Source organism: Dermacentor variabilis, chromosome 3 (genome assembly GCF_050947875.1).
Source record: "Dermacentor variabilis isolate Ectoservices chromosome 3, ASM5094787v1, whole genome shotgun sequence".
In the NCBI taxonomy this organism is placed as follows: Eukaryota; Metazoa; Arthropoda; class Arachnida; order Ixodida; family Ixodidae; genus Dermacentor; species Dermacentor variabilis.
This window is the reverse complement of record NC_134570.1, coordinates 97,467,242-97,495,096: the sequence shown is the minus strand read 5'-3', so window position 1 is coordinate 97,495,096 and position 27,855 is coordinate 97,467,242. Positions and strand designations below refer to the sequence as shown.

At 43.9% G+C, this 27,855-nt stretch overlaps 2 protein-coding genes across 4 annotated transcripts in view; both read left to right on the top strand.

Annotated features, from left to right (window-relative positions):
- LOC142576077 (ankyrin repeat domain-containing protein 13D) overlaps positions 1 to 9,943 on the top strand; it is an 87,095-nt gene extending 77,152 nt beyond the window's left edge. The window contains exon 16 of one of the 2 annotated variants that reach the window (XR_012826776.1): positions 839 to 978. Coding sequence is in view for 1 of the 2 variants with exons in the window: in XM_075686012.1 (XP_075542127.1) it covers positions 839 to 1,118 (280 nt within the window). In the remaining variant the exon portion in view is untranslated. Of the gene's footprint in view, positions 1 to 838 lie in introns of both variants that reach the window. The other variant, XM_075686012.1, reaches the window with a different exon arrangement.
- Positions 9,944 to 20,682: 10,739 nt separating this feature from the next.
- The window catches only part of LOC142576075 (myb-binding protein 1A-like), a 66,111-nt gene continuing 58,938 nt past the window's right edge, over positions 20,683 to 27,855 (top strand). For both annotated transcript variants that reach the window (XM_075686011.1, XM_075686010.1), the window contains exons 1-5: positions 20,683 to 20,930; positions 21,164 to 21,268; positions 21,482 to 21,562; positions 26,269 to 26,439; positions 27,568 to 27,690. In XM_075686011.1, the coding sequence (XP_075542126.1) occupies positions 20,772 to 20,930; positions 21,164 to 21,268; positions 21,482 to 21,562; positions 26,269 to 26,439; positions 27,568 to 27,690 (639 nt within the window). In that variant the 5' untranslated portion in view covers positions 20,683 to 20,771. The remainder of the gene's footprint in view (positions 20,931 to 21,163; positions 21,269 to 21,481; positions 21,563 to 26,268; positions 26,440 to 27,567; positions 27,691 to 27,855) is intronic.

Sequence of the window (27,855 nt, the reverse complement as noted above, 5' to 3'; positions counted from 1 at the left end):
ACTAGGGCTTATGCTTATCTGTGATGAGAGCCATGCGCTCGTTGTCTGGAAGACGTTGTAGAAACAACTCACGTAATATGGCCGTGTCCAAGGAGTCTAGTTGGTCACCAATAAGGTGTTGCACATGACATAGAAACTGAGTTGGACGTCGGTCGCCAAGCTCTTCGTTGTTCAGGAGCTACTGAACTGAACTACTGTTCAGGAGCTACTGAACGTCTCGCCTGTGCATCAGCTACACGCTGATGCACAGGCGGGACTAGAAGGCAAAGGAGAGCCTCTTATATAGCGTTTCCTGATGTAGCTGGACAAGGATGTCGCGTATCTCGACCATGGCCTGTATCGGCAAAGCTTCAAGCAGGAGTTCATATTTGCAAAACTCCATTCGTGACACAATGACTACGGAACTTCTTCTCAGCTTGTGTGACCATAGCCATAGCTGTGGTAGCAAAATGGTAGCTGTAGCTCCTATAACATCCGTAGAAGGTACCTGACTGGCTGCAGAGGTAGTAGGAGTGGAGTTGAGGTCGTCTGGAGTCTGAATTTGATCTATTGAAGAAGGTTCACAGTCCAGGTCACCAACAACTGTGGAACGACCAAGCACAGTTAAGAGCACAGGGGTTTTATTTGCATGCCCCTTCACTTGATCTGCTCCATCTTCTAACTCCTCTTTCTCATCTCCTAAGCCATACCCCACTACTCACGCATGTGTAAAACCAGCGACGCTCCAGAAAAAGAAAAGTTCGCCACACATCTATCTCACAAAGGACACATTTTAGCTAATGGCCCATGTGGCCCAGCAAGCTTGTTCAAGACTGTTTTGCATCGCTTTTGTTCACAGGGCCATCCAGGAGAGCCTAGCCAGCTACCTGAAGTCGATGGGTGTTGCAGATGGAGAGCTCCCAGCAGGTGGTGGGGTGCAGCAGCAGGTGCAGCCACAGGTGCAGCCACAGGAGCAGCAGCAAAACAACAGCGAGTGGGCCCTGGGTGCCAGTGGTGGTGCCGACTTGGCCATGGCACTGCGCCTCTCACAGCAGGCCAAGGAGGAGGAGGACCAGCGCCGACGAGAAGAAGACGAGATGCTGGAACGCATCTTGCAGCTTTCCATGACAGAGAAGTAGGGACATGCTATTCGTCACCCATCGTCCACGCAAGAAGCCGAGTTGTGCTGGGACTTTGGCCTGCTTTGTTGCCGGCACATTCTTCCTTGTGTCCCCACCCCCTGCTGGCCCTTCCCTTCTTTTTATTATATTTTTCTCTGCTTTCACTCCTTCCTTCTTCGTGTGTGTTCTGGAATGTGTGCTGAGATAAATTAAGAAAAACCTCATTTTGTTTGTTCTGTAAAAGCCCAAAGGTGTTCGAGTACAAGCGGATCGGTTAAGTCTAGGGCAGTGCCTTGGATGTTCGTCCACTTGCTTCTGGTGTTGAAGGAAGTGCTAATATTATTACCAAAGCGTTGTTAAATGCACAGAACCGGAACGCGCACAAAGCTCGCAGAACAAAAGTGAAAAGTAGCTTCAAAGTCGACAACAGTGCCCATTGCAACTGAACCAACTTACTCTGGGAATCTCCTTGCAGATCGTAGCGTATTTACGGTTCCACATAATGTACAGCACTGAGCACAAGCCATACTTATGCGTTGCATGGAACCATTGTACAAAAGCATTGTGGCTCGAAACTTGCTCATCAAGGCAAGAAAGGAACAGTGCCAACCAAAAGAAGTTGACACCAGAGAACATCTTTCAGCCATCCCTGACAGACAAGTAGAGACTAGTTCACTTTTTTTCCAGTGGCTCCCGCTACCTTGTACATTGGCAGGGTTGTGCTGTGTGTATTGTTTGCAGCCAGAAACAAGGAAATATCAGCAGCGCAGAAGTCAAATCTATGAACAGTGACATAGAGTGTTGTCTTTAGGAGGAAGACCAAGGGTCGTTGCTTTGTGATTGCGGAACAAGTAAGTTTGTGAGCATGAATTGGCCTTGCTGTGACAGTAAGATAAAGAATGAGCAGCTTATTTAAAGCTTCCTAAGCACAGAGGCAGCAGGGAAGAACTTGAAACACTGCTATTTCTAATCATGAGTGTGGACTGGTAATGTTCCTCTTTTCCCTCTTGTTCGTGTTCGCCTGTAAAATGGAAAGCAAAGCATCTTCCTGTTAACACATTTGCTTATTGCTTGCACAGCAGAGGTATAGCAGTCGCTTGATTTAAATCATAGTGCAACGTTTTTGAATGGCTGTAGTTATTCCAAGGAGCTGGCCTGTGAGCGTGCTGGGATGAATGGTCAAATTTTCTTACTATTGTGCAGTTTTTTTTTGTGTGTGTGTAATGCTTATTGCCCTCACAACCGATTTCCTCCTCGTTGTGCGAAAGAGCTGCTGCATCTTTTACTAGGTGTCTTTCCAAGCTTGTAGCACTAGCTTTTGTGCAAGAATGCTGTGTTGGCAATGCAACTTTCAGTCTTTGTAGACCAGCAAGAATGTGCTTGCTAAGACAGCAAAGCAGTACAAAGTACACCGTTTTCCCAGTGATATTGCAAACTTCCATGCCTGTGCCACATCATCAGAGGCAATACAATGTGGGCATGATGCGTCTTTGTTGCTGTTTAAGGCAGGGGTCTGAGACAGGCAATCTGTGGGCCAAACCCTTGTGACCCTTCAGCGTTGGGTCCCCTTACTCTAACTTGTGTAAGCCCTGCACAAACTCTCTCACCTCTCACCTGAACATGTCACTGCATGGCCCACGTGTAGCTGCGTGTAACTTGTGCTGACTGATGCCTAGTGCAAGTTTGAGACCCCTGCTTTTAAAGGGTGAAGGTTAGCAAGCTACTACCGTGAAACATCGGAGCTTGTCGTGAGAGCTGGTTGGTTGTCTTTGTTGCTACAACCTCCTTTGGAAGGAGGCTTTAGTAGCAAACTCGTGGAGCACCACCAACTGACAGCGATTCTGTGCCTGCTTAAAATGTTGGATATGCTTGCATTTTGAAATGCAAGAGAAAGCGCCAGATGAAGCAGCGCAAGTTATTTGTACGCTTGTTGTGGTGTGCAGTTATCGTGCAACGTTTAGAGACTACTGTTTCACTACCATGTAATGCACAAAGATTGCAAGTGCTTAAAGCTGTAGCGCTGCCATGCAGAGGAACCGCGTTTAGGAGCTACGATGAGGGCACAGCAGCTACACCACTTTCTCCCACACGATTTGCTTTTCTTCCTTTGCTGTTATGTATTTCATGTGATTAAATAACTTGTGCTTTCTGTTCTCTTACAAATGTCCATTGATCAGAATATCCAGAGCTGATAAATGCTTTGCACATGAAGGCTGCTGTGAATTGTGGCTTCAACTTGTGGTTTCCGTGGCTGCTGACGTGACAGTGCACAGGCTATTTATGAGATTTTTCTCTATGCTGCAAAGCATGCTCAGGCTGTTATATGTTTTAAGTATTAGCCAGTGAGTGATGGAAAATGCATAACCTCTTCTCTGTACCCCCTTTTGAATGAGTTGCTGGTGTCAACACTGGTGATGATGAAAAGAAAATTTCATGTTGCAGCTCCTGTCTGAAGTGTCAACATTGTGGTAGCACAGTTTATGCGGCACCATGCTGCGTGTGTGTGCAATTTGCCGACGAGATCACAAGCAACATTCTGATCAGAATTTGTCCCATCAATAGATGGCAGTGACGCACAGTACTGTCACAAACAGAAATTCTCGGGACATGATCAGTGACAGAGGTGCAATGCTTTACTGGTTACCAGCAGTCCACCGCATTTTGTCGCTGTGGAAAACATCACACATGCTCCAATGAGTTTGCAGGCATGTCTCTACTCTTGCTTTCTTGTGATGTGATGGCTGGCTTGGGCAGCAGCCGCATGTAATGTACTTCCGACACATTTTTCATGTGACATCACCTGGTGCTAATGTGTCCATTTCGCACTGTGTGGTTATTTCACAGTTATTATGGCTGCTGCAATGTGGTCCACTTGGTTGCAAGTTGCAAGTGGATAGATACCTTGTGGCGTGCGTTTCAGTTGGTGTGACAATATGGCTGTGTAAAACAGGTATGCCTGCGCCAGGTGACATCATGTCGATAATGCATAAGAACGAACTACGTTACATGTTATTGCTGCTTTAAAATGACTAGAATGATAGGCCCTTTGTACCACTTAAGCTAGTCATTATGATGGCCACCAAGGCAGTAGGTTGCTTTACATTTCTGATGCATGTGTCACGTTTGGGAAGGGCAAGAAAAGAGACGTGTCCTTTCCACATAACAGAGGAGTGCGTGCGCTGTTTTCCGATCGTCAAACAGCACAAGCCTGCATCAGTGCTATGAGAGTTTCTTTTGTCTAATTACTATCTTGAGAAGGCGCCTAGTGTGATATTTAGAACTGCGTCTTCCCAAATTCATGCTTTATATCTCTGCAAGCTTAATGGCCAGGCGACTGAGCAGTACTAGAAAGCCTAGCTGTTAATGTCCTAGGGAAAATACACATGCTTGGGAAGGAGGAGGCACAGGTCTGTGATGAAAAGAAGAGCAAGCTTGGTGAGCAAGGAAGCAAAAGTGCAAGCAGTCCAATGGCCTAGCCATGCAGTCTGGTTTCGCAGTGCACCTCTGCGCCACACTGATCGCCTGTCCCGAATTACCTGCCCTGCACATGTCCATCTGCCACATTGATGCAGCACATCTTGTTGTGGTTTGATTACTTCAGCAGAGCACAAATGCGTAAGTTGTTACCATACTGCATACCTTCATGGGCTCAAACCTGCGTGGGGGTGATCCTGCACTGCTGCGCATATTGTTACTGTAGCAAATTGCGCATCATTCTGTGCCGAAATGTTCTATTACAGCCCGCGACTTTGGTTGTATTATGCATTGCGAGGTTGTATTCTAAGTGCAATATTTCTTGTTTGTTTGATTGGTTATTGTTGTATATTTAATTTTCTGGGTCATTTAAAGTTGCCTCCCGCTTCTGCAAGGTTGACATTTGGGCCAGTTAATAAATATCCATTGTGCATTAAGGTAGTAGGACAAATTATACTTGGGAGAGCAGATAGTTTGGCTAGTTGGTTGAAATGCATACTGAAAAAGTTTGCACGGAGACACGAGGACAAGCCGATAAAAGACAAAAACGAGCGCTTGTCCTTGTCTTTTCTCAGCTTGTGCTCGTGTCTCCGCGCAAATTTTTTCAGTAGTAGGACAAACAAGGACAAAAGTACCTAAGTACGCCACCAGTCGTGAGTAAGCACTTGTGGTGTGGTTACCTTCCTTAGTACTTGCTTGTCACGCAAGAGTAACATTCACACCTTGCATTACATTTGTAGTCGCATTGTGTTTGTGCATTTATGGTAACACAGTGATGTGCCTCAGTCACTGCTAAAGTGTACTGGGCAGTTTTCTCTGTGCTAGCACAACAGTGCTTACACCACAGGTCTTTGTTTCAGTAGAGGGCACAAACGGCAGTTTTTTTCAAGGTACATAGAATTGTTCCTTCCTTTATATGGCAGCTTATGCTATTGCATTTTTGTTGTGTACCGTAGTTTATATATTCAGTATTGTGCACCTTGTCTTGGTTGCCTTAAGATATAGATGCTTTGCAAAAAAAGAATAATAATAATAATTAAGTGTCAGAATGTATCTATGGCAGGCCTTTTCTAGTTTCATATTGGGAATGCAATGTGAAATAGACATTGCTCTGTGATACCACTTTCCCAAAGGGCACAGTATTAGTAAGGCATAATATGATAAATTAGTACAGTCTTTATATTGCACTTTAACAAGTGTTTAACAGATCAAAATAGGTTGTTTTAAAAACTTGAACTAAATTTTTCAGAGTTGTGGTTCTTAAAGCTTGGTTCTTGTGTGTTAGATTATGTTTAATTCTGCTGCCTGTTTCATGCATGCAGTCTGGTATTGCAACCATTTTTTTTCTTATAGTGCATAAAACCACCTTATTTTCCTGCTTATGTAGCCACATTTCCATCTTGCAATCACTAATAGCACTTGTGAGCGCTTATTCAAAGTTTTTTTGTGTGCATATTTCTGTCACTCCTGAAGGAGTGACAGAATTGTCTTCGAAGGAGCGGTATAAAGGAACTTGTGGCTGTAGATTCTTGCAGTCACGATCATGGCTGAGCTAGCACAGACGTCTGGGAAACGCATGACTCTTAGCGACTGCAGATTTTGTCATAAAAGAAGTGTGCCACACTGCCGCATAATGTGCTGCATTATCATGAGAGTAATGGCTTTTGAGGAGCAGTGTACAGTGAAGTGGCATCTATTCTCGTAAGTTGGAACTCCTATGGAGTTGTGCAAGATATACAGTGAGAGAGGTCTCTTCTTCAAAGAAGGTTTGAGGTAGTCAAGCACTTTATGGCTCTCATTAGTTTTCAGAGATCTTTTCTTTCATATTGTAAGAAAATGATGTAATCTGAGAGCCATCCATCTGTGAAATAGAGACTGGCCAGATCAAAGTGGCATCACTTGCACAACCATGGTTTTGATTGGTAGAGCACAGCTGTGTATATTGCATGCAATCGAAAGGTTAGGCAGCAAGAATGGGTTAGATATTCGATTTTTCTTGAAGAAAAAATGACCGTATTGTGTTGTAAGATAAAGATGTCTAGTCTGCCTATTATTACCGGCACTTTCAGGAACTGAAGCCTACCACCTGTCAGTATTGTGTGAGAAGAAAACGTCTGGCTAAGGACACTTATGTAATATTGGCTGCACCAAGTTGCAGAACAGTGGCCACTTAGTTTATTATAGGTAAGCTTCACCATGTATCAACACTTGTAAAATTTGTTTACCTTTGTTGCTATTACATAGTACTGCTGATTTACCATGACTTGGTCCTTTTTTGTCGTCTGACTTTTCATTTGCTTTAAGTAAGCTGTCACTAAATATACTGCTGCAGGAAAACCTATTGGCAGAGATAGTAGCATAGCAAATTGGGTTGGATGAGAATTTTATCCTCCCTTGTGAGCATCTTCATATGCCTTTACATGGGTACTTGTAAAAGCTTTCTTTATTCTTTATCATCACTGTTCTTTTTTTCTTTATCATCGCTGTTTTTTTTTTCGCTAGTTTTGTTACTCTTTGGGACTTACAGGATAGGAACCTGCTGCTGACAGCATCAAGCTTCCATAAAAATTGAGCGGATTGAATTCAGTGTTGGGCAAGGTCTGGCTTCCCTCATGTTAAGTTTCACATTAAAGGGAGACTAAGTAAAGATATTAACTTGAAGCTAGATATGTAAATTGCACATATAGGATAACGGACATGCATGCTCATTCACTAAAGAGGGGCATTGCCTCCCTTCCCCTTTCTGGGTGGTGTTGCCCAATAGGTGTTGCCTACACAGATATATAAGTCCATTTTAAGCAGAGGATTAACCTCTTCTAGCCTGTTGTCATGATTTTGCAGCATGCCAAATCTGAGCTCGTAAGTCAAAATTGGATGCTCAAAGAGACACTAAAGAGAAAAATTATGAAGATTTTATTTTAAGAGTGAATCATCTGTGCAGCCATATCCACGTCTTGGGTGAAGCCTCACTCAACATCAGCCAACACAAACTTCATACACCCATATACTGTCATTCCCATGACTGCACAATGCCCATTAGGAAACTTCCATAGAAAGTGGCATGGTATCTTCCTCTAGCTAATATTGTGAGAAACTGTGGTGCTTCCAGCGAGCATGAGCACCAAGAAACTCGTGTGACTGCATCCATTCAGGTGCATAAATCCATGCCACCTTCTCTGCAATACCAACTGTTTTACAGACTGCCACAAGATGCGAGACTGTTCACCTGCCTAAGTTTGTTCAGTGTGGAAACTTGCGAATATAAAGGCATTGTTTTTTGCTAGATATTGATCGCAGTTTTCTTTAACCCCTTAAGTGTTTTGGATGAGCTGAGCTCGTCAACACTATCCTGGTCAGTTTTGCTTTAGTTGAGCTCAGCTCCTCAGCGGCAACAATCTCGTTTTCAAATCAATTTGGACGAACTCAGAACGTCCACTTTGTTTTTCTTCTACTAATAGACGGCTGCAGCGCCATCGTTTGAGATCCGCGGCTATTTCGCTCTTTTTTGTTGTACTACTACATAGATGGCAAAACTTCTTCAGCTGCATTCATTCAGTCTTCATGTCCTACTACATAGATGGCAGCCATTTTGTCAGTGCTGGAGGGGCGCTGTTACTGTGGTCTTTGCTTTGTCCTACATAGATGGCAGCACTTTGTTAGCACTAAAACGTCGCGTTTTGGAATCGCACGCCTACTGCGCCTTTTTCCTTGTTTCTAACTATATCTTTTGTAACAATGACAAAAACATATATATTGCGTAGGGAACAGGTAAAATAAGGTTTTCACACTTAGAAGATGAAACGAAAAGCCTTAGGAGGGCTTTCAATCTAGTGAAATTTGAAAATAAGCCATAAAAAGAATATGAGGTCATCTTTGGTCAAAATAAAACACTTAAGGGATTAAGCGAGTCTACAAGTCTCGACCATGTAGCAAATGGTGTGAAAATAATTCTGAATGTTCTTACCTCACATGCAAGTCTTTTTAACTGTAATTCAATCGTTTTTCTTCTAGCAAAAGAATATTCAGGCTATAAGAGGTCAACCAGCCAGAAATGCAAAAGACTAAATGCAGGTGGCAATGTCTTCTCGAAATGTCTGCATTATCCCCAGCAATGTCAGGGAATTTCGATGGCATCCGCTTTAGGGCAGGTAATTTTTTATAAACAGGGATTGCATCGCATTCAAAAATAAGCAAAGGCCCAACCTGACAATTTTTTTGTAGTTTTTTCATCAAAGTGACCCAAACGCACATAGTGGTGTTATTTGGAGTCACTGAGAACACCACGGTTTTTGCATAGAACTAAGAAAGGTTGGGGCCTTCATACCTTTTGATGCTGAGAAAATGCAAATATAGCTTTGAAAGGGTTTTGTGCCTCTCTGTAGTGTCTCTTTAATGCCGCAAAGACAACCGAGTTCTGCTGCTAGCCGTGGCCTATAAGCTGCTGAGTTAGGCAGCATTGTTTAGTTCTTAATGCCAACAGGCACATATTTTAGCTTGCATGTAGAGCTACGCCTGTGAAGTGCATGCGCTGCTGTCCATTTGCACACTGACATACTCAGAGCTGTTTGCTCTGCGTACTTTTCACATGTCTTTGTGAGTGCATGTGCTTAGGTGATTTGCCAGTGATTTGAAAACGTGTTAATTCCTCATGTTGGTTGTGCCTGTGACGCCTCTAATGATGGTCATGTAAAAGTGAATGGTGGCAGTGGTGAGATGTTTTCCTTATTTCACAGTACATTGCAATATATTGAAGCGTAAAACAATCCACATTGCCTTTCTGGCTATTTTTCCCCCTCTCTCTGCTTGTCCTTCTGTTTAGAGACAGTGCCCTTACGGTGGATGTATCCTGAAAGGAAATTTTGAACGGTGGGAGCTATATTGACGGTTATTTTGTAACATGTTATGCTTGGTAATGATCAGTGTACATTTGTATTTTTCACAGCTACTCCACTTTGTATAGAGCTGGCATCTCCTGTGTACTAATTCTTGAGTGTTCTTTTACCAGGGTATATATATATATGTGTGCGTGTCTGTGTGTATTTCTTTTATTTATTAGTCCATTGTCTTGAGTTGAAATGGTACTGGCTTTAAAGAGCCTGCTACTGCGTTTACCTCGAAAACTGGATACATTCCTTACTTCAACGTACAGTCCTGTTTGTTTCCTGCGAACATATCAAGAAGCGACCAAATGAGAACTTTGACAGTGAGGATAGACCTGGGGGCAGGAAAGAATTGAAAAAATGGTGCATGCAAAGTTTATCAAGAAGTCTAGCTGTGTTTATTTGCCCTCTTTGTTTTGCCTATGCTAAATTTCAAAGCAGCATTGTAGTAATTGCAAATTATGGGAATAAAGTGGCAAAGCAACTTGATTGTGTCAGCGATCAAATTTTTCTACTTGCAGGGAAACGAAGCAGCTACTGCTGCTGCGGCCATTTCCTTGTCACAGGAGCGTTCTCTTGCACAAGCTTTGCACTTACACAAAAAAAGATGCACACTTTTATCTGCAGTTCATCTATTTTTCGGCATCAACTGGCCTCGTCTTAAGTAACAAGGTGCGAATGTAGACATGAACTAGAATGGAAGAAACAGCGGGACAGGCATTGGAACTGCACAGGCAAAAATGGGACCAGCACTTGTCCTGTTGCTTCTTTCACTCAAGTCTGTGCCTCTGTTTGCACTTTTACTTAAGATGGAGCTTCAGCAACTCGCCCAAATGTCAGTTCTGTCACCTTTCAGCCTACCTATTTATGTAGTCAGGGGTGTGACAGTTGCACCAGATGCATTAAACTTGTTGAAATTGGGCCACACTACGCCATAATTTCTCAACTAGTCACAAAACACAGTTGCCAGCGTATCACACTTTGCACATTGAATCCAGTCACGAAGAGAAACAAGGACGAAATCCAGGCCTTAAAGTTTAATTTTATGACATCTTCTCTCCAGAGCCTAAACTCATGTCATTCTGGTATTTAAATTTATCATTTGCAAGATTCTTCCATCAACAATATATAACAAATACTGGTGCCTTGTCGCGTGAAGACGAGGCTGGTGTAGGCATTTTGCTGGTCCTTTGCTTTCTGCACAATTGTTTTCATAGTTACGCTATAGGTGATTGTTCTAGTGCTACGCCAACTGCTGTCAACAGAATTGCCAGCTACTGTTGTTGGGCCCTCAGTCTGTTCCTTGCTTTCCATGGCAATAAAACTGTGCTCTTTTAATTGTGTTCCAATTTTTTAGTCACCGAAATCTTGCAACTTGGTTTATTGTGAGTGCCTGGCTGCTGCGGTTTATACTTAAGTGTAATGGTGAACTAATTATAAGCCCAAACATCTCAGTTAACCTGTAATTCATTTTTCATCTGATATGTCTTGTTACTGCAGCGAGATATAGAAAATTTTGTTTGCAATATAATTATATCAAGTTATCGCTGACAAAAAATCCTCAGATTTTCACCATATTCATTGGAATAAACAGTAAAGTCTATCTTGGCAATTCGAAGTCCCATGTACAGTTGTCAGCATGCTTGTACAGGGTATGTGAACGGTAGGTCTTGGGCTGCACAGGTAGTTGACTTGTAATGCCTGGTCTGGAATAGCTTCCATGTAGCATGTGCTACCATACCGATGGGTCTGCCTTCATCTGTCTCTGCTTGCTGGTCGCTGTGGCTCTCACAGATAAAATTTCTTGCAAAGGTACCACAGGGCTGGGGAGCAAAAGTGGAGATATGCATCTTGGCTTGGCACAGCGTGATCACTAGCTGCCGGGTGAAAGAGTTGCTGCTCACTCCCTAGGCAAACCCCGAGTAGAAATGGTGGCTTCAGCGACGGTGCTTGTTATACCAGTGTCAATCACTTCAAGCCTCCATCTTCCTGTGAACTGCTCTCCTACTTTGGAGCTGCTGTAGAAGATTGGTAAGGCTTTCTCATCTAGTCAACAAGCATGTACAGCAACCTGCATACTAGTGCTATAGGCATACTTATTTGTTGCATCCCATTGTGATAATTCATATTATTATTAATAATAATTTCATTTTCCCCACTTGAATTTGTTATTATTTCGTTCCAACTCCAAATAATGTTCCATGTTTTGATATACTTTTTTAATTCTTTACCGTTATGGCATTGCTGCTTGTGTGCTTTTTTGAGAAAGCGGCAAATATTCTGTAATCAATTCAAAAAGTCAGCTCTTTTAAACATGTGTGTTTGATTAGAAAATTCTACTGTTCTAACACGTCTGCTATTGTGTTGCTTAGTGGTGATGCTAGCTAGCATGAATTAAGCTTATATATATCAGTACTTAATTGATCAAACGCATATTACAATCCACAGCATTTTAGAGCTTGTCTCCCCAGCATTAGATTGTGAAAGGTGTGCGCGCACACACACAAAGAAAATGTGAGGCCACATTTCACAGCATACCAGAGATTTTCGCTCTGGCTCTTCCAACTTGCCTTGGGCGAGGACACATTTGGGGGGCATTTTACAGCACTCAACAGAGCTAATCTTGAAACCTTGCACAACCTGTTTTATATGTGTATGAGCGATAAAGAGAGCTGGCAAAATGAATGATTAAGGCGAACGGCGAAACTTTTAGAAAGCTATCTTGTTTACTAAAGGAACGATGCCCTTGAAGTCGAGAATTTGTTGCAGTGAAGGTATATTTAGCTAGCATTTCCTTTTTCGCAGTGTAATTCTGTAGATAACAAAGCTGTAGCAGTAGTCTATAGTATAGGTGGCTATATGTAAGCCAATTCGTTTTATCTCCAGTGGCATAATAGGAGGCAGCGTCGAAGGTGACTGGGCGACTGCCCACCGCGGTGGCTGTTTGACCGCTATGGCTTTGCGCTGCTGAGCACAAGGCTGCAGGATCATACCCCAGCCACGGCATCCATATTTCAATGGGAGCGAAATGCAGAAGCGCCCACGCCCCGTGAATTGGGGTCACATTAATAGATTGCCTGGTGGTCAAAATTAATCTGGAATCCCCCACCATGGCATGCCTCATAATAAAATCATCAAATTGTGGTTTTGGCACATAAAACCCCACAATTAAATTCAGATGAATTTGGAGGAAAAGGACTCAAGAGTGTAGATCAAATTTTCTATCACCGGAGAAAGAGGAGTCACAGTAGTGTATACTCTTAGACAAATGTACACCCTTTGTGGTGTATATTTGCCACACAACAATAATCGTCATCTGCCTTGCTTGCGTTTCCTTTCTTGAAGACGCTGCGCTCGCTACTTTCCTACTGAGAATGCTCTGTCATGCTGATAACGCACATGCCGTTCGTGACTTGGAAGTACTGGGCTCGCATCATTAAATAAAGGAAATGTGGACAAGACCGGTGACGATTATTGTTGTGTGGCAAGGTACAACCCAAAGAGTATAATTTTGCTTAAGAGTGTAGACCAGTTATGTTACGACCAGAGGTACTTCCATCGATACAACCGTTATTGGGAACGTAGCTTGGCTAGCAAGCGTTGCAAAAAGTTGGCCTGCTCTTTGTACAGAGGAAATAATTTCTGGAACCGAACATGGTCTCACACGGTCGCCTCGTTTGAGCGGAGCACATGGTCTCATCTGATCGCGCCTGCTCTAAAGACCTAGTCCTCTTGCTCAAGGTCTAGATCAATACAGTTCACCACATTGACGGGGCACTGACAGAAGTTAAAAAGAAGAAGGGAGGGGGGGAGGAGTTGCAGATCTCATGCAAAGTACGACAAGCATTTTGCTAGTAGCTGGCTTTTCAGCATCATTTTGGGCTCTGCAAAGCGCTGTCAAATGAACCAGCATGTTTGTGTAAGGTGAGCAATTCACATGCAACAGTGATGATATATATGATAGCAGACTTTTTGTACTCTGGCAAAGAAACATTGATTACAGCCTGTTCATTTATGACCTGGGCGAATCCTGAAAGCCGTTCAATGTACTATGTGATGCTTAAATATGAAGAAATAGATTAATTGGGAAAAGTAGGCCAATCCCTGAAAGCAGCATGGCATTTAAAAAACCTGGCTGCCACGAGGTTGTCCTGTGTTGCCTTCCTTTGTCCGTTGTTTTATATGGCGCCTTTGTTGTAATCATGAGGGAATGAACATGCAAAAAACTGGCATGCTGGCTGTTGCTTTCATAACCAAATTGTTGCTTGGCAACATTATGCACACGATGGACAGCGGAAAGGTTGCCACTGCCTCGCGCACGCCTGCTCTCACTTGTGCAATGTGACATGTAGTGTACTATAATAGCCACTATGCGTTTTTATTTTTTATGTTGCCAAGCGATGCAATTTATACTGCATCGTCAATCAATCTAAGTCAATATAAGTCAATCAGGTAATTTATACACTAGTAAAAAGCACTTCCAGATAAGAAGCAGTACAGAGTAGGATTGATTCCTAATCCATAAGGACATAGTGGGCAACATTGACGGATTCTACAGCATTAATGATAAGGTCCCAGTAGTTGTAATAAAACTTAGAGGTATAGATTAAAGGTAGTACAAGCCTATGCTTCAACCTCCAGTCATGATGATGATGATGAAGTAGATCAATTTTTTTGAATATGTGGAATTTGAAAGTGCAAACTCATTATAGTGTAGCAATGAGCGACTTTAATGGAAAAGTATGGAAAAAGCAGGCTGGTGAACGAGCAATAAGGCAACTAAGGCGTTGATCCTAGAAACATTAGAATTTGCGGAAAGGAATAAGGTGGGAATAATGAACACCTTCTTCAGAAAGTGTAGCAACAAAAAGTGGACCTGGAAAAGCCCTATTGGTGAAACAAGAAATGAAATTGATTTCATACGTTCAGCTGATCCCAGCATAGTACATGATGTAGAAGTGTTAGGTAGGGTAAAGTGCACTGATCATAGGTTAGAGAGGTCTAGCATTCACCTCAATTCGAAGAGAGAAAGAGTTAAATAGGTGAAGAAGAAACAGGCCAGCCTAGATGCAGTAAGAGTAAAAGCAGACCAATTCAGGCTTGTACTTGCAAACAAATATGCAGCCTTAGAACAGCGAGATGAAGGTGACCTAGAGGTAATGAATGAAAGCGTAACCAAACTGGCTTCAGAAGTAGCAATTGAAGTGGGAGGTAACGTACCAAGGCAACAAATAGGTAAGCTCGCTCGAGCAACAAAGGACCTAATAAAGAAACGACAAAGAATGAAAGTGTGCAACTCAAGAGATCAGATAGAATTTGTGGAACTCTCAAAACTGATCAACAAGGACAAAATAAAGGATATACGAAATTATAACGCAAGAAATACTGAGGAAGCAGTGAGAAATAGATGCAGCATGAAATCAGTGAGAAGAAAACTTCGTGTAGGGCAAGCCAAGATGTATGCACTGAAAGATAAGCAGGGTAATATCATTAGCAATTTCAAATATATAGCAAAAGCAGCGGAAGAATTCTATACTGACCTGTACAATACCCAGAACAGCCACAATGCCTCCATTCGAAGTAATAATGAACAGGTTACAGAGGCTCCTTCTATAACTAGCCATGAAGTTAGAAGGGCCTTACAAGACATGGAAAGAGGAAAAAGTGGCAGGAGAAGATGGAATAACAGTCGATTTAATCAAAGATGGAGGAGACATCACGCTTGAAAAGCTGGTGGCTCTCTATGCGAACTCTCTCATGTTTTCAATGTTCCCAGAGAACTGGTAGAATGCCAACGTTATACTAATCCACAAAAAGGGAGTTGCTAAAGAATTGAACAATTATAGGACCATTAGCTTACTTCCAGCATTGTATAAAATATTCAAGACAATTTCCAATTGCATAAGGGCAACCCTGGAATTCAGTCAACCAAGAGTAGGTGAAGGCTGGCTTCAGGAAGGGATACTGTACAATAGATCAAATCCATGTAATCAATCAGGTAATCGAGAAATCTGCAGAGTACAATCAGCCTCTCTTTATGACTTTCATAGATTACGAAAATGCATTTGATTCAGTAGAGATACCAGCAGTCGTAGAGGCATTACACAATCAAGGAGTACAGGTTGCTTACGTAAATATCTTGGAAAATATCTACAGAGATTCCACAGCTACCCTAATTCTACACAAGAACATAGAAAGATACCTATAAAGAAAGGGGTCAGACAAGGAGACACAATCTCTCTAATGCTATTTTTTGCATGCTTGGAAGAAGTATTCAAGCTATCAAACTGGGAACTCGTAGGAGTGAGGATCAACGACGAATATCTCAGCAGCCTTTGGTTTGCAGATGACATTATCCTGTTCAGCAACACTGGGGACGAGTTACAACAAATGATTGAGGGCTTTAACAGAGAGAGTGTAAGAGTGGGGTTGAATTAAGATTAATAAGCAGAAAACAAAGATAATGATCAATAGCCTGGCAAGGGAACAAGAGTTCAAGATCGCCAGTCAGCTTTTAGAGTCTGTGAGGGAATATATGTTTACCTAGGTCATTTACTCACAGGGGATCCTGATCATGAGAAGGAAATTTACAGAAGAATAAAAATGGGTTGGAGTGCATACGGTAGACATTATCAGATCCTGACAGGAGGCTTACCATTGACGCTAAAAATAAAGGTGTACAATCAGTGCATTCCTCTGGTGCTAACATATGGGGCAGAAACTTGGAGACTGACAAAGTTCGAGAAGAAGTTATGGACCACACAAAAAGCGATGGAATGAGGAATGTTAGGTGTAACATTAAGAGACAGGAAGAGAGCGCTGCGGATCAGAGAACAAACGAGGATAGCCAATATTCTAACTGACATTAAGAGAAAGAAATGTAGCTGGGCAGGTCATGTAATGCATAGGTTAGATAACCGATGGGTGCAGAATGAGTGCCAAGAGAAGGTAAACGCAGTCGAGGATGGCAGAAGGCTAGGTTCGGTGATGAAATTAAGAAATTCGCAGGCGCAAATTGGAATTGGTTGGCGCAGGACAGGGGTATTTGAGCATTGCAGAGAGAGGCCTTCGTCCTGCAGTAGACATAAAATGGGCTGATGATGATGATGATAAAAGTAAAGTTGCACCTTGTCTCGCTAACAGAAATGTATGCCTGATCAGGAAAACCCTGCAGCAAATGCAATATTTTCCACCATAGCACATATTCCAGAATTGTGTGACAGCGTAATATGTAAAATGTCTGCAGATGCATAGACCTTAATACCTTAATGAAATGTGGCTTTTTTGACCTTGGAGAATAAGCACATCACACATATGACTATCTTTAAATGATGTAAAGAGATCAAGGTTTATTGAATGGCAGCTCATGGACGTAGCGACAAAATATTTCTTAATAAAATCCAGTGTCCCCCAAGGCTCTATACTCGGTCCACTGTTTGTATTACTTATGTGAATGATCTTGCTGGTATGGTCTCTGTTGGAGTGTAACAGTATGTAGATAAAGCTCAGTCAACGAACTATGTGTGTGTGGGGGGGTGGTTTCTTCAAAGTTCCACACGCTGGACCCTGACCACTGGCACTTACCTGAGAGTCATGTCTGTATATATTGTATCCTGAACACATCTGCATTTCATTTTTTGTATTCCAAAATGCATGTCATTGATAATGATTTATGATGTGCAGTGTATACGTTCTAGTCAGCGCAGAGAATGCGCCCTCTGCTCTTTATACAGTGCTTTTAAAGCTGTGGATGTGTTGTTCATCCATTATTGTACTCTGACGAAGGCTGGTCCACCAGCCGAAAACGTTAAGTAAGTACGTCTTCCAAAAGGTTCGTTGTCTCTTTCCTGCATTATATATATAATAAAAATTGTGCCCCTCGGTTTCCTTTCTTCTCATTCATACTAAATATAGATCATGCGGTATCATGCATGTAGTAAAATATAAGATATTATATGCCCCTCTCTGTTTTAAAAGTTGTACATGCTTTGGGTTATAGTGTAATAAGCTTGTGGGGTTCTCCTCTCGTACTCTTGAGACAAAGGAACGACAACACAGTAGTGCAAACAATCACAAGGGCATTTATTGCACCTTTCATAGATCAATGCCTCCTAGCCGAGTTGCTATCCACAAAACATGCCGATGGGTGCGCGACAAATCTAGGAAGTCCGACTCACCGCGACCGGATAGCGAGCGAATATGTTCGCCCCATGCTAGATCCCAACGCCTGGTCGTTCGTGCGTACGGTCACGCGAACTTAGGCGCGTTCTAAGGCGGCCACGCGAGACAGTCTCGCAGAAGCATGGATCGGCGCCCGCGCGGGACGTCCGCGCCGCTTGACGATCTCGAACCCAAGAGGAAGCTCCTTGTCTTTCGGCGCCCAAGTAACCCCGCCTGTCGGCGGCGTTAGCAGCGCAAAACTCGCGCCCTCTCTCCTACTGCGCCTCAACCACTCCGACCGCCGCGGGCGCCAGGCCACGCGGCGAAGCCGGATTACGCGCCGTGCGGGAAAACAACATATCAGGGGACGCGTGAGAGTCGCGCATCCCCACAAGGTACAGCACACGACCTACTGTATAAACCCATATACAGTAGGTCGTGGTACAGCATAACGGCATATAATCACTACGCAATTCGTTGGCAGACTAGGGTATGTCAACTCTTCTTCGTGCTGTCTTAAAAAACATTGGCTATGATTTAAACCTAAATGCCAAAAGTAATGTTTTCAAAGACTTATTTATGCTGGACTTCACTCACCTGCTAATCTGGAAGCTGTTGTGCTAAACATTTCTTAGATAGTAACTTCAAAGTCAAGTACGTTCTTGTACGCTGTCTGTGGCCTATGGATCCTTACCTCGTACCCAGGCGTTGCACAATTAATATATGGCAAGAGAATACTGTTCCTGTATATTTTAATAAATTATCTCAAAGTGTCTTACACAGTCAAACAAAATACAAGTTAAAGAAGGCACTCGGGCAAACTGTCAATTAGTCGCCTCAGGGAATTACTAGTTTTTTCAGCGCCTTACTTTACGACATTTCTTTTTCTTCTCCTCTATGGATTATATTATAATGTGAAAAGTATGTCGATTACTCTTGTTTCTGGTGCCTACCAGACACTGCCACTCAAGCCCTATGTGGCTTTGGTAGGCCCGATTTGTTACACTGTGTTTTTGTAAATTTGTGGAATAAAGTATTTTATTGCGACAGCAATTATATGGACACATATCCAAGCGCATTTCTGCCGTCGGCGTCGATCGCCATGAGTTTCCGTGAGTCCCGAGGGCATTAAAATCGTCATTGCGTGCCGTATGCTGTATGTGCGAGTGAAAGCGTGCGAATGAGATCGCGGCTCAATCTCGCGTACGAAAGGGAGGAAGCGCTCCGTCTTCCATCACGCGCAAGGCTCTGTGGGAGGGTTCCAGGCGGCCCGTGCGACCGCGCGCGCCCTCCGGGCCGCTTTATCTTATCTCAAGCCATCTCCGACGGTTACAAGGCCCGCCGTGTGTAGGTGGGGGTAGTCGCGTTTGCGGCCCGCTCGAGCCGCTGTGTTTTCGCGTGGGCGGAAGCACAATTGGGTCAATTCACTCGCTGCTGCTGCCGCTCTTACTCCAGCGTTTTGACAGCGAGTTTCCGCTGTAATCGAGTGAGATGTGTTAATGTTTGCTTGTGCGCGCGTAACACCATGCTTGTTAATTTACTTCATATGCCTGTGTTTGCAACTTTATGCGGCCGATAAGTGTACCATTTTTCACTGTAGTTATCGCAATCGATGGTTCGTCTTTCGGGCGAAACTGTCACCTTATTATTATATTAAAATGATCATTCACTATATCTGCCCCTCACCATCCCTAATGAAGGAATGAAACGCTAGCGGTCAGTACAAACAACAGAAACTAGCACTCCACGATATATCGTACGTACGCCTGTTTCAAGGACACGCAGATGGGATATGAATATGGCTAAAAGGCTGAACACATCCTCTGCATGCAGGGCTTGTATTTGCCCTGCGATATTTGCTCTAAGTAGATTATATTTCGTCTGCACTTCTGTTCCATCATCAGCTCAGTTTCGTTCCCGTCCCCTTTCCCCAGTGCAGCAGATTAGGCGACTTCTCTGCCTATCCCTATCTCACGTACAACAACTGTTTCGCACTGTCAGGTACAGATTGACGCGTTAGATAAGTCCTTGCAAATTGACAGCGAATGTTATCGTGTCATGTCATAATTTAGCAGGTCAAAAAAGAACAAAAAGCGTTTAAAATCACTAATTTTTTGATTAAAGAACGTTCTCTAGCTGAGCGAACAATTTTTTTTTTTTTTCAGTTGGCGCATGTGCCAATGCAGTTCTATGTATGAGAGCAGAGACCCGGCAACCGTTGGAAACTAGGCAACGTGGTGTGGATAGACTCGCTCTGGGAGCACATGGCAAGACACCAAATCTTGGGGTGCAGGGGGATCCGGGATGTTCTTCTTTCGAGGGCAGAGAGGCTAGTAGCAAGGTAGCACTTGAGGAGCGATTGAGAAAAATGGGGGAAATGCGGTGGGCTAGGAAGGTTGTCAGTTACTTATACACAAGGAATTCTGACACAATTAAGGTGGAGGAAGCGAACTAGAAAATTGACAAGCAAATACTTGGGCAGCAGTGGGGGGACAGGTATAGAATCATCCGTCAAGAAAAAGGTTAAGGAGACAGAGAGAGGGGTATGTGGAAAACAGATATGCAATGCAAATCAGCATTACATACAGGACGTTTAAGCAACAAATAGCCAAAGAAAATATTTACGATAACTCTAAGGGAAACTCATTGTTGTTTGAGGCCAGGACAGGTGTACTGCGGACTAAAACGTACCGAGCCAGATACCAGAGATAGATTTGTTGTGCGGGGCGTGTGGAGAGGTGACGGAAACGGGTGAACACCTAGTACTTGCTTGTAAACAACTTCACCCTGCAGTTGAATGTAACGGGGAACTATCCAAAGCTTTGAGTTTTAAAGACAGTGAAAATAAAATAGACTTTGAACAGGTAGAAATAACAAAACGGAGGCTATCTGATTGGTGGATAACATAGCCATCAACGCAAAAGTAGAGGAGTAAATACATAGGTCATAGAGATACTATACTACATAGGTACCATTCAAGGCTAGGTGGCGCGCGCCGCCGCCACCCAATTCAAAGGGTTGAGCCTCAATCATCCATCCACCTATCCATCCAGCGACTGCAAAGCCCTCTGCTGAATAAACACACAAGCAAACACACTACGCTAGCAGACAAACAGTGGCACGTGTTTTCTGTTGCGGCGTGTTTAACGGCTGTGAAATGCATGGGGATGATTCTGAACCTGCCGAGAACAGCGCTGAAAAGCAGCGCAAGAGTCGCTTCCTTGACGCTTTCTACAAGCTAGCCGATACAAAGTTGGAATATCGTGTCAGTGGTGCTGAAACAGTCATCAAGGAGTTGATGAAGTCATCGGAAGAGGTACGGCTTCGTCTTTTTTTTTTCTTTCTGATTTTGAAAGTGTAGCATGAGTTCGTGACTAAAGAAACTCTGCGTCTCTCTTTGGTGATGTCGATCAAAACAAAAGAGCTCGCGACCGAACGATCGCGCTTTTAAGTTGGCTCCCCGAAAATGATGGCGCGGGAACCAGCTAGACATCTTCGATTTGCCCAGCTTGGCACTGCTGCTCAAGGCTATTGCGCTTTCTTTTTCAGTCTGACTCTTCCAATAAGTTGCAGTACACGATCGAGCGACTAATCAAGGGCCTGCCATCAACACGAAAGTTCGCCCGGGTTGGATTTGCCGCAACACTTGTGGAGGTAAGGTGTCACTTCGTAAATAACCGCGCTACAAACAGCACTGATATTCGTTCGCGCTATTAATTTATGCGGATGTTCGTTTTACGGCAATTTCGTGTTAGGCTGTGTCTTTTGAAGGATGAAAGAAGCAAAGCCTCGATCGGTGTGATGCAGTTTAATTGTTTGGGTGTTCTGTCTATTTGCATCGTTCTGTGCGTCTTTTGTAATCGGTAGGTTCTCAGGGCGTTCCCCGAGGTCACTGCGGAACAAGTTCAAGGCTTCATTCTGAAAAATCTTCCTGAAGACACAAAGGAGGTATGACTTCAGAATTTTTATGTAAAGCAAACACTTACTAGGTTGTGTAACACTGACCGCTAGTTAAATTTGTTAAATTTTCAATAACACAATGATACTCGATTAGCAAATTTTATGCAAGGATAAATTAAGAGTGTTGTTAAGTTTCGGATCAGCGTGTTGCAGGATTTTTTAATGAATTGGATACACACACCTGGCTATGTTTATATGTCTCTCGTATTTGAGTGCAGTGTGTAGATTAAAAAAAAAAAAAAAGAGCCTGTGATGGAGCGCAAACTCATTTGTATGCTGTTCCAGTTATGTGAGTGTTGAGGCCTAGCAAAGTTATCTTGTGAGAAAGGTGAATGCATATGTGCACTGAGAAAAACTGCTATATGTGTTACAAATTTTTTTTCTTTTGCCTAGGCTACTCATATTTCATGTTGTATAGAGATGACATTTTTGGGCCTTTCTGCTTTAATGTATCCTCTTGTTACTTTGACATCTGTAATTTGACTATCACAGTGGTGCAGTCAGTGGCAAGAAGTGGTTGCCGTGTTGATTCTGGTATCCTGCTATGTGTGGCCGTACAGCGGAAGCAACACCCCAAATCTGTCCCGGATAGCTGTGACATCTGCGTCAGCCGTTCTCCAGCCGTCCAATATTAGTAGCGGGTGACTTTAATGCACCACACATGGCCTAAGGGTATCCCGCCACTAGCGCCCGAGGCCAAATGGTCGTAGAAACTTTTCTAGAGGCCTAGTTCGTGCTTCTTAATGCCCCAGCCACATCAGCTTGTCGTCTGGGTAATGCTGGTGTCCCAGCTTACTCCTGGGATTTCACTTGATGGTTGGGCCATGCATCAGTCAACTGTAATCAAGAACCAGATTGTTGGGGCACTGACCACTAGTTCATACATATTGGCATATAACCAGATTGTTCCCGGCGCTTACGTCAAAAGTGTCATGTAACTAACTGGGATCTATTCCGTGCTAAACCAAATGTGTGGCTGTTGTCAAACGCTGATGATGCTCATGTGGACCTCGTGAACATCACTAGGACATTGGTTTCCAGTGCTACACAGTGCACGTGGGTCGATGAGTCCCGTCCAGCGACAGATCTACAACTTTATGTCTGTGGGGAGAACGTTGGCGCGCAGAGAGTGTTGTGTCTTGCTGTCCAGACTCCAGCTTTGCTTGTTACGACCTCAACCGAGCAACCTCAGTGGCTCGCAGACACGAAAAGAAACTTTCCCAAAGCAACTGGATGGAATGGTGTGCATCGCTTGGACCTTCATCTACTACAGCTTTGGTGTGGTGGACATTCCGAGCAATAGAACGAGGTCCACATACCCCCGACTCAGTCTTCAGTGTATCTTGCATCCGGACTGGGCCCTGCGGTATTCGCACCGGAGGTTGTGCAATCTTTGTATCCAAATTTCGACAGTGCACCTCCCACCTTTACCCGCTCATTCACCATTCCGGCCCATGTGGGAGGAGTCCCATGTAAGGGGCCGTTGACGGCTTGGAGTCATCGTTCGTCATGGCTAACCATTGGTGGCAATCAACAAGGCTTAATCATAGACTGCCCCTAGACCTGATAGCATATTCTACGAGGTAGAGTACAAAAACATGGAGGGACCTGCTCTTGAGTGGCTTCTTGACTATGTATATATTGTGTGGAACACTGGAGAGGTTCCGATGTCGTGGAAACACGTGGCTGTTGTGGCCATTCCGAAGCTGGGAAAGCCACCTGGCATTCTCTCAAACCTGTGACCAATTGCCCTTACCGCCACACTATGTAAGCTGATAGAGCGAATGGTGGCGATGTGCCTCAGCTTGTGGCTTGAGCATTTCTGGTGGTATCACCCAACCCAGATTGGATTTCGGACTCAACTGAACATTGAAGATGGCTTGGAATACCTTTCCTTCGCGGTACTCATTGGTGGTTTCTCCCACTGCGTGCGGACACTGCTTGTGATGGACATACGTTGAGCTTATAACAATGTGAGCCATGAGGCTGTGCTTGGTACCCTGCAGTCGATTCACTTACTTCCTCGTGCTCGCGCACTCATACAATCATTTCTTTGTGAGTGCTCCTTTTCTGTCCGTCTTCCCGGAAAGAACTATGGATAGTTTGCGACCAAGTGCGGAGTGCCGCAGGGACCCGTTCTTGCACTGATATTGTTTAATGTTGCGATACTGCCGATGGCCTGGGAGCTGTCAAATATTACGGACATACAACTCTTAATGTATGCTGATGATGCGACGGCATGGACTACACATCACTGTTTGAAGCATCAAGAGTGGGCGCTGCAAGAAGCATTTGATATAACACTTGCTTGGTGCACATCAGTGGAGCTCGTGCTGTTGACTGAAAAGACCTCTTACATAAGCATTGCTAACAGCTGGGGCCATCAAACACTTAACCAAGCCCCTCTTCAACTTACGCTCTATGGTCACGTCTTGGCAGAGGTAACCATAGTCCCAGTGGTTGGAGTGCAATTTTCTGCTTCCAGATCAGCATCGCCCTGGCTATGATCTGCCCGCGTATCCGCTTCTAGCATGCTCCACCTCTTTAGTCGCATGGCCCAGAAATCGGGTGGGGCTTGCACTCGTATTGCTCAGCAGCTGGTTTGCTCCGTATTCCAGCCTCGCTTGATCTGTCAATGAGTTTCAATATCTTACCAAAGCAGAATGGGCTCGACAGGAAATCCTTAACCGCAAAGCCATGTGTGTGATTACAGGCCTTCCAAGGCTCTCATCTATCATGACACTTCGGGCAGAAGATCAGGTGAACATACTTGATGAGCTCATTCATCAAAGACGTGAAGCGCAGGCGATAAAACCCAGTAGTGTTCCTGAGACTGCTGCCTTGGCGAATTACATGGACCCGTCTTTCCCCTTAGTAGATCAACCCTTATTGCAGCTAGCCTCATGGGGCCACTGCCCAAGTGACTAACAACAAGCCACTTGGTTGAATTTGGCACGTGAATAATCGAAAGTCAAATTCCGTGAGAACCACTACACCTGTGCCTTCCTGTTCGGAGTTCCAGGAAATAGACCTAAGTGCCTATGTGAATGCCAGGTTGAGTTTGGCAATTCTTCATACCTGCTTTGTGTGCCTCTCCTATCCAGATGTAAACCAGACTTGTTCTTATGAGCGTGATACACCCATTATCTCAATACTGGCGGAACTAGTTGCACTGCATGATGACCTGACCGCTCTGTTGCCAATTGCCAAGGTGCAAAGCCCAAGAAGCATGATCCTCTACACCGATTTGACACAAGCGGTGCACTCACTCTGTCATGTCGATTGTAAAGCTGGTGTAGTGGTGGACTTTCATTGCGGTGCGACGACTTATCCATGCCTGGTTCAAGTCTGTTGGGTTCATCGATCATACCGCGGCAGATGCCGCATTCTATCCCTTGACGGTCATGCCTCTGCTCATGCTCCCACACTCTGAAACAACGGACATTCAGAAAGAAATTTTCGACACACCACGCGAGCTCTCATACCTCTGTGTGATTCTGACCTCCTGGGTGGCCTTACCCGTCAAGAGGAGGTATCACTCCGAAGAGTTCGCGTGAGTGCGACTGTCGCACTATCCATCTGCGTGCAGTGTGGATATATCGACACCTCTTCTATATGCCTGTACTGTCCTGCGCCACCACAGAAAGTGGACCTACAGCCCTTGATATGGATATGCCCTGGTCTGCAGTAAGCTCGTCGACGTCATCCGAGCCATGAGTGAGTGAGTGAGTGAGTGAGTGAAGAAACTTTACTGCAGGTCCGGCGAGGATGCAAACTCGTCGTGCACTCGGCTAGTCCCATGCCGGGATCGGCAGGTCTAGCCTGCTGGCCCGGTCACGGGCACGCCGAACAGCCAGGATTTGCTTGTCTAAAGCGGGGCTATGCAGAAGCGAGTCCCACTCCTCCTTGATGAACTTGGGGCATGTCGACCCGGACTCGCAGAGCATGTGTGTTAGGGTGGAGGTCTGCCCGCAGGACGGTGGGCCTCCACCCTAATCGGCCGCCAGACTTACACAAGTGGATCTTTGGCCCTCATCACCGCTCCTTATTGGACTATATGCAGGAGACAGAGCTTCACAGTTATGTGTAACACTTCCTTTTGATGCCGCCAGGCAAACTAATGCAATAATAATAAAAAAAAATTGACTTTTTTTTTTCATTTGACTGTGTTCAAAAGTACAAAAGGTGCCCATGCTCTTCTGTGGAAAAAAAGAAGTAATTAAGGTTGTAATTTTGACCTTGTGTGTTGAATGTGAGACAGTTCAAACTCTCGCAAACTGCTATAAGAATAGCTGAATGGGATTATTATTTCAATATATTAAGTAGAACATGCGGCAGAGATGTGATGCAAGAGAGAGGAAGAAGGGGAGGGAATGGGTAGGCCTGCTCCGCCCAGACTGCCGAACACATAGCCTCATAAAATTTACTCACCTGCCATAACTTCTATTCATGTCATGGCGTGAAGGACGAGAACTGCATTCTTCTTTAAATTTGGCAGAAAGCATAGCAAAGCTCACAAAGGTTATGTGTTCTAGCTGTGTATATAATGCTCTTATAGAAGAAGCTCAATCTCGGTTTTCAGGAGACAAAAACATTTTGAGTCAGTTTGCTGTAATTGTGTGTAAGGCTGTGCACTCCTCCCGAGATGGTTTAATCTTGTGAGCGTGTGTCGATGTCTGTGATTTTTTTTCTAGGATAAGAACCATGTTATTCTGGGGCGCTGCCTTGCACTTGCTGCCCTCGTCCGTTCTGGGAAGGCAGTCAAAGCAGCGGGCAGTGTTGCAAAGGAAGTGCTGGAACTTGGCACACGCTACAGTCACCTCCAGCTCATGGCATGCGACATCTTTAAGGACCTTCTTAACCAGGTGCTGCTTTTTTTCTTTTTTGTTTTTGCAACCACACGCTTCTTTGTTCACACTTGCACTTCTTTATTCTCAATATTCTTGTTCTACTGTTGAACCTCTACATATTAAATTTTGCTTTACGTTGAAGTTTAGTTGCTACGTTTCAACATACAAAGATGAAAGCATTTTATATATACTCAAACATTAAGGGAAGGAATTCATGATATATTAGGTCTGCTAGGTGTCAAAACTGTCCCGGATGCTGTCCTTTTTGTTGTTGTAAAGTCCAGTTCAGCAGCGTAGATAAAACTTTAAAAGAAAAATTTTGGACTAGTCCGTTCACCGGCAGTGCTCACCTACTTGCATTGTACTTATCGTGACAGGGCATTATATACCGATGGCATAGACAGGGTCTTGCTTGGTGAAGTGTGACTAAGGACTGTTTGAGCCACTCAAGTTCTCTACAGCATCCGTGCCTCTTTTCCGCTGATTTCTGGATCTCAAGAAGGCAGAATTGTTGCAGATGTCATTGCTTGTTTATAATTAATGACATCTGACAATGGGTTTCCTTCTCGAGGCAAAATTGCAAATCGAACAGCTTGGTGTAGTTCCCTCTTTCCTGGTAACTCTAGAATCAATTTGATATCAACGCACTACAAATGACTGAGTGCTATTAGGAGATGCGCTGTAACAAATTCTGCAAACAAAAACAAGTATACGATCACTTAACTACCTCGCTTTCTAATTCTTGCATAAAAACAGCTTTGCTAAACCATTTTTTACAAACATAACCTGCTTTTACCTTTCTAAGTTTCATAATTTGGACATGTAGGATATTGGTGGATATGTGGATATTGTAATATCAAACTATCTTTAAATTTGTTTCACATATTTGGTGTATTGAAGAGACTCGACACTGTTCTGTTTGTCACCGAACCTTGTATAACGACTGTAGGCACAGAGTTTTCACACATGTTGATTGCTGGTATGTCAGTAGACCAAGCACATGCAGCTGTAAAATGCACAACTGATGATGTTTGCTTGTACAAATTCACAGTGGCCATCTAGTGTTGCTGATAGAAGCTTTTTCAGCCACATATGCAGAAAAATCTTTTTCTTAGTTACACCTATCACTATTTTGTGTTCCAGGTGAATGAAAAAAACTTCAAGAAGAAGGTGTGGCCTGAGTTGCAGGAAATGTTGTCCTGTGGGTGGGAGGACTGTACGCCTCTCAAGCTCTATGTCCTCGTCCAAGCAGCATCCAGATTTCCAGTGAGCCCTATAAGATAACTTCTCGCATTTCGCTACAACCTGGTTTTAGTGTTGCAGTTGAAAGCTGTTCGACAGGAATTTCATATAAGCATGAGTCAGAGTTGTGGAGCATGGGTTAAAAATTTGTCATATGAATAGCCTGTTGTTTGTACACCATTCTGCAGA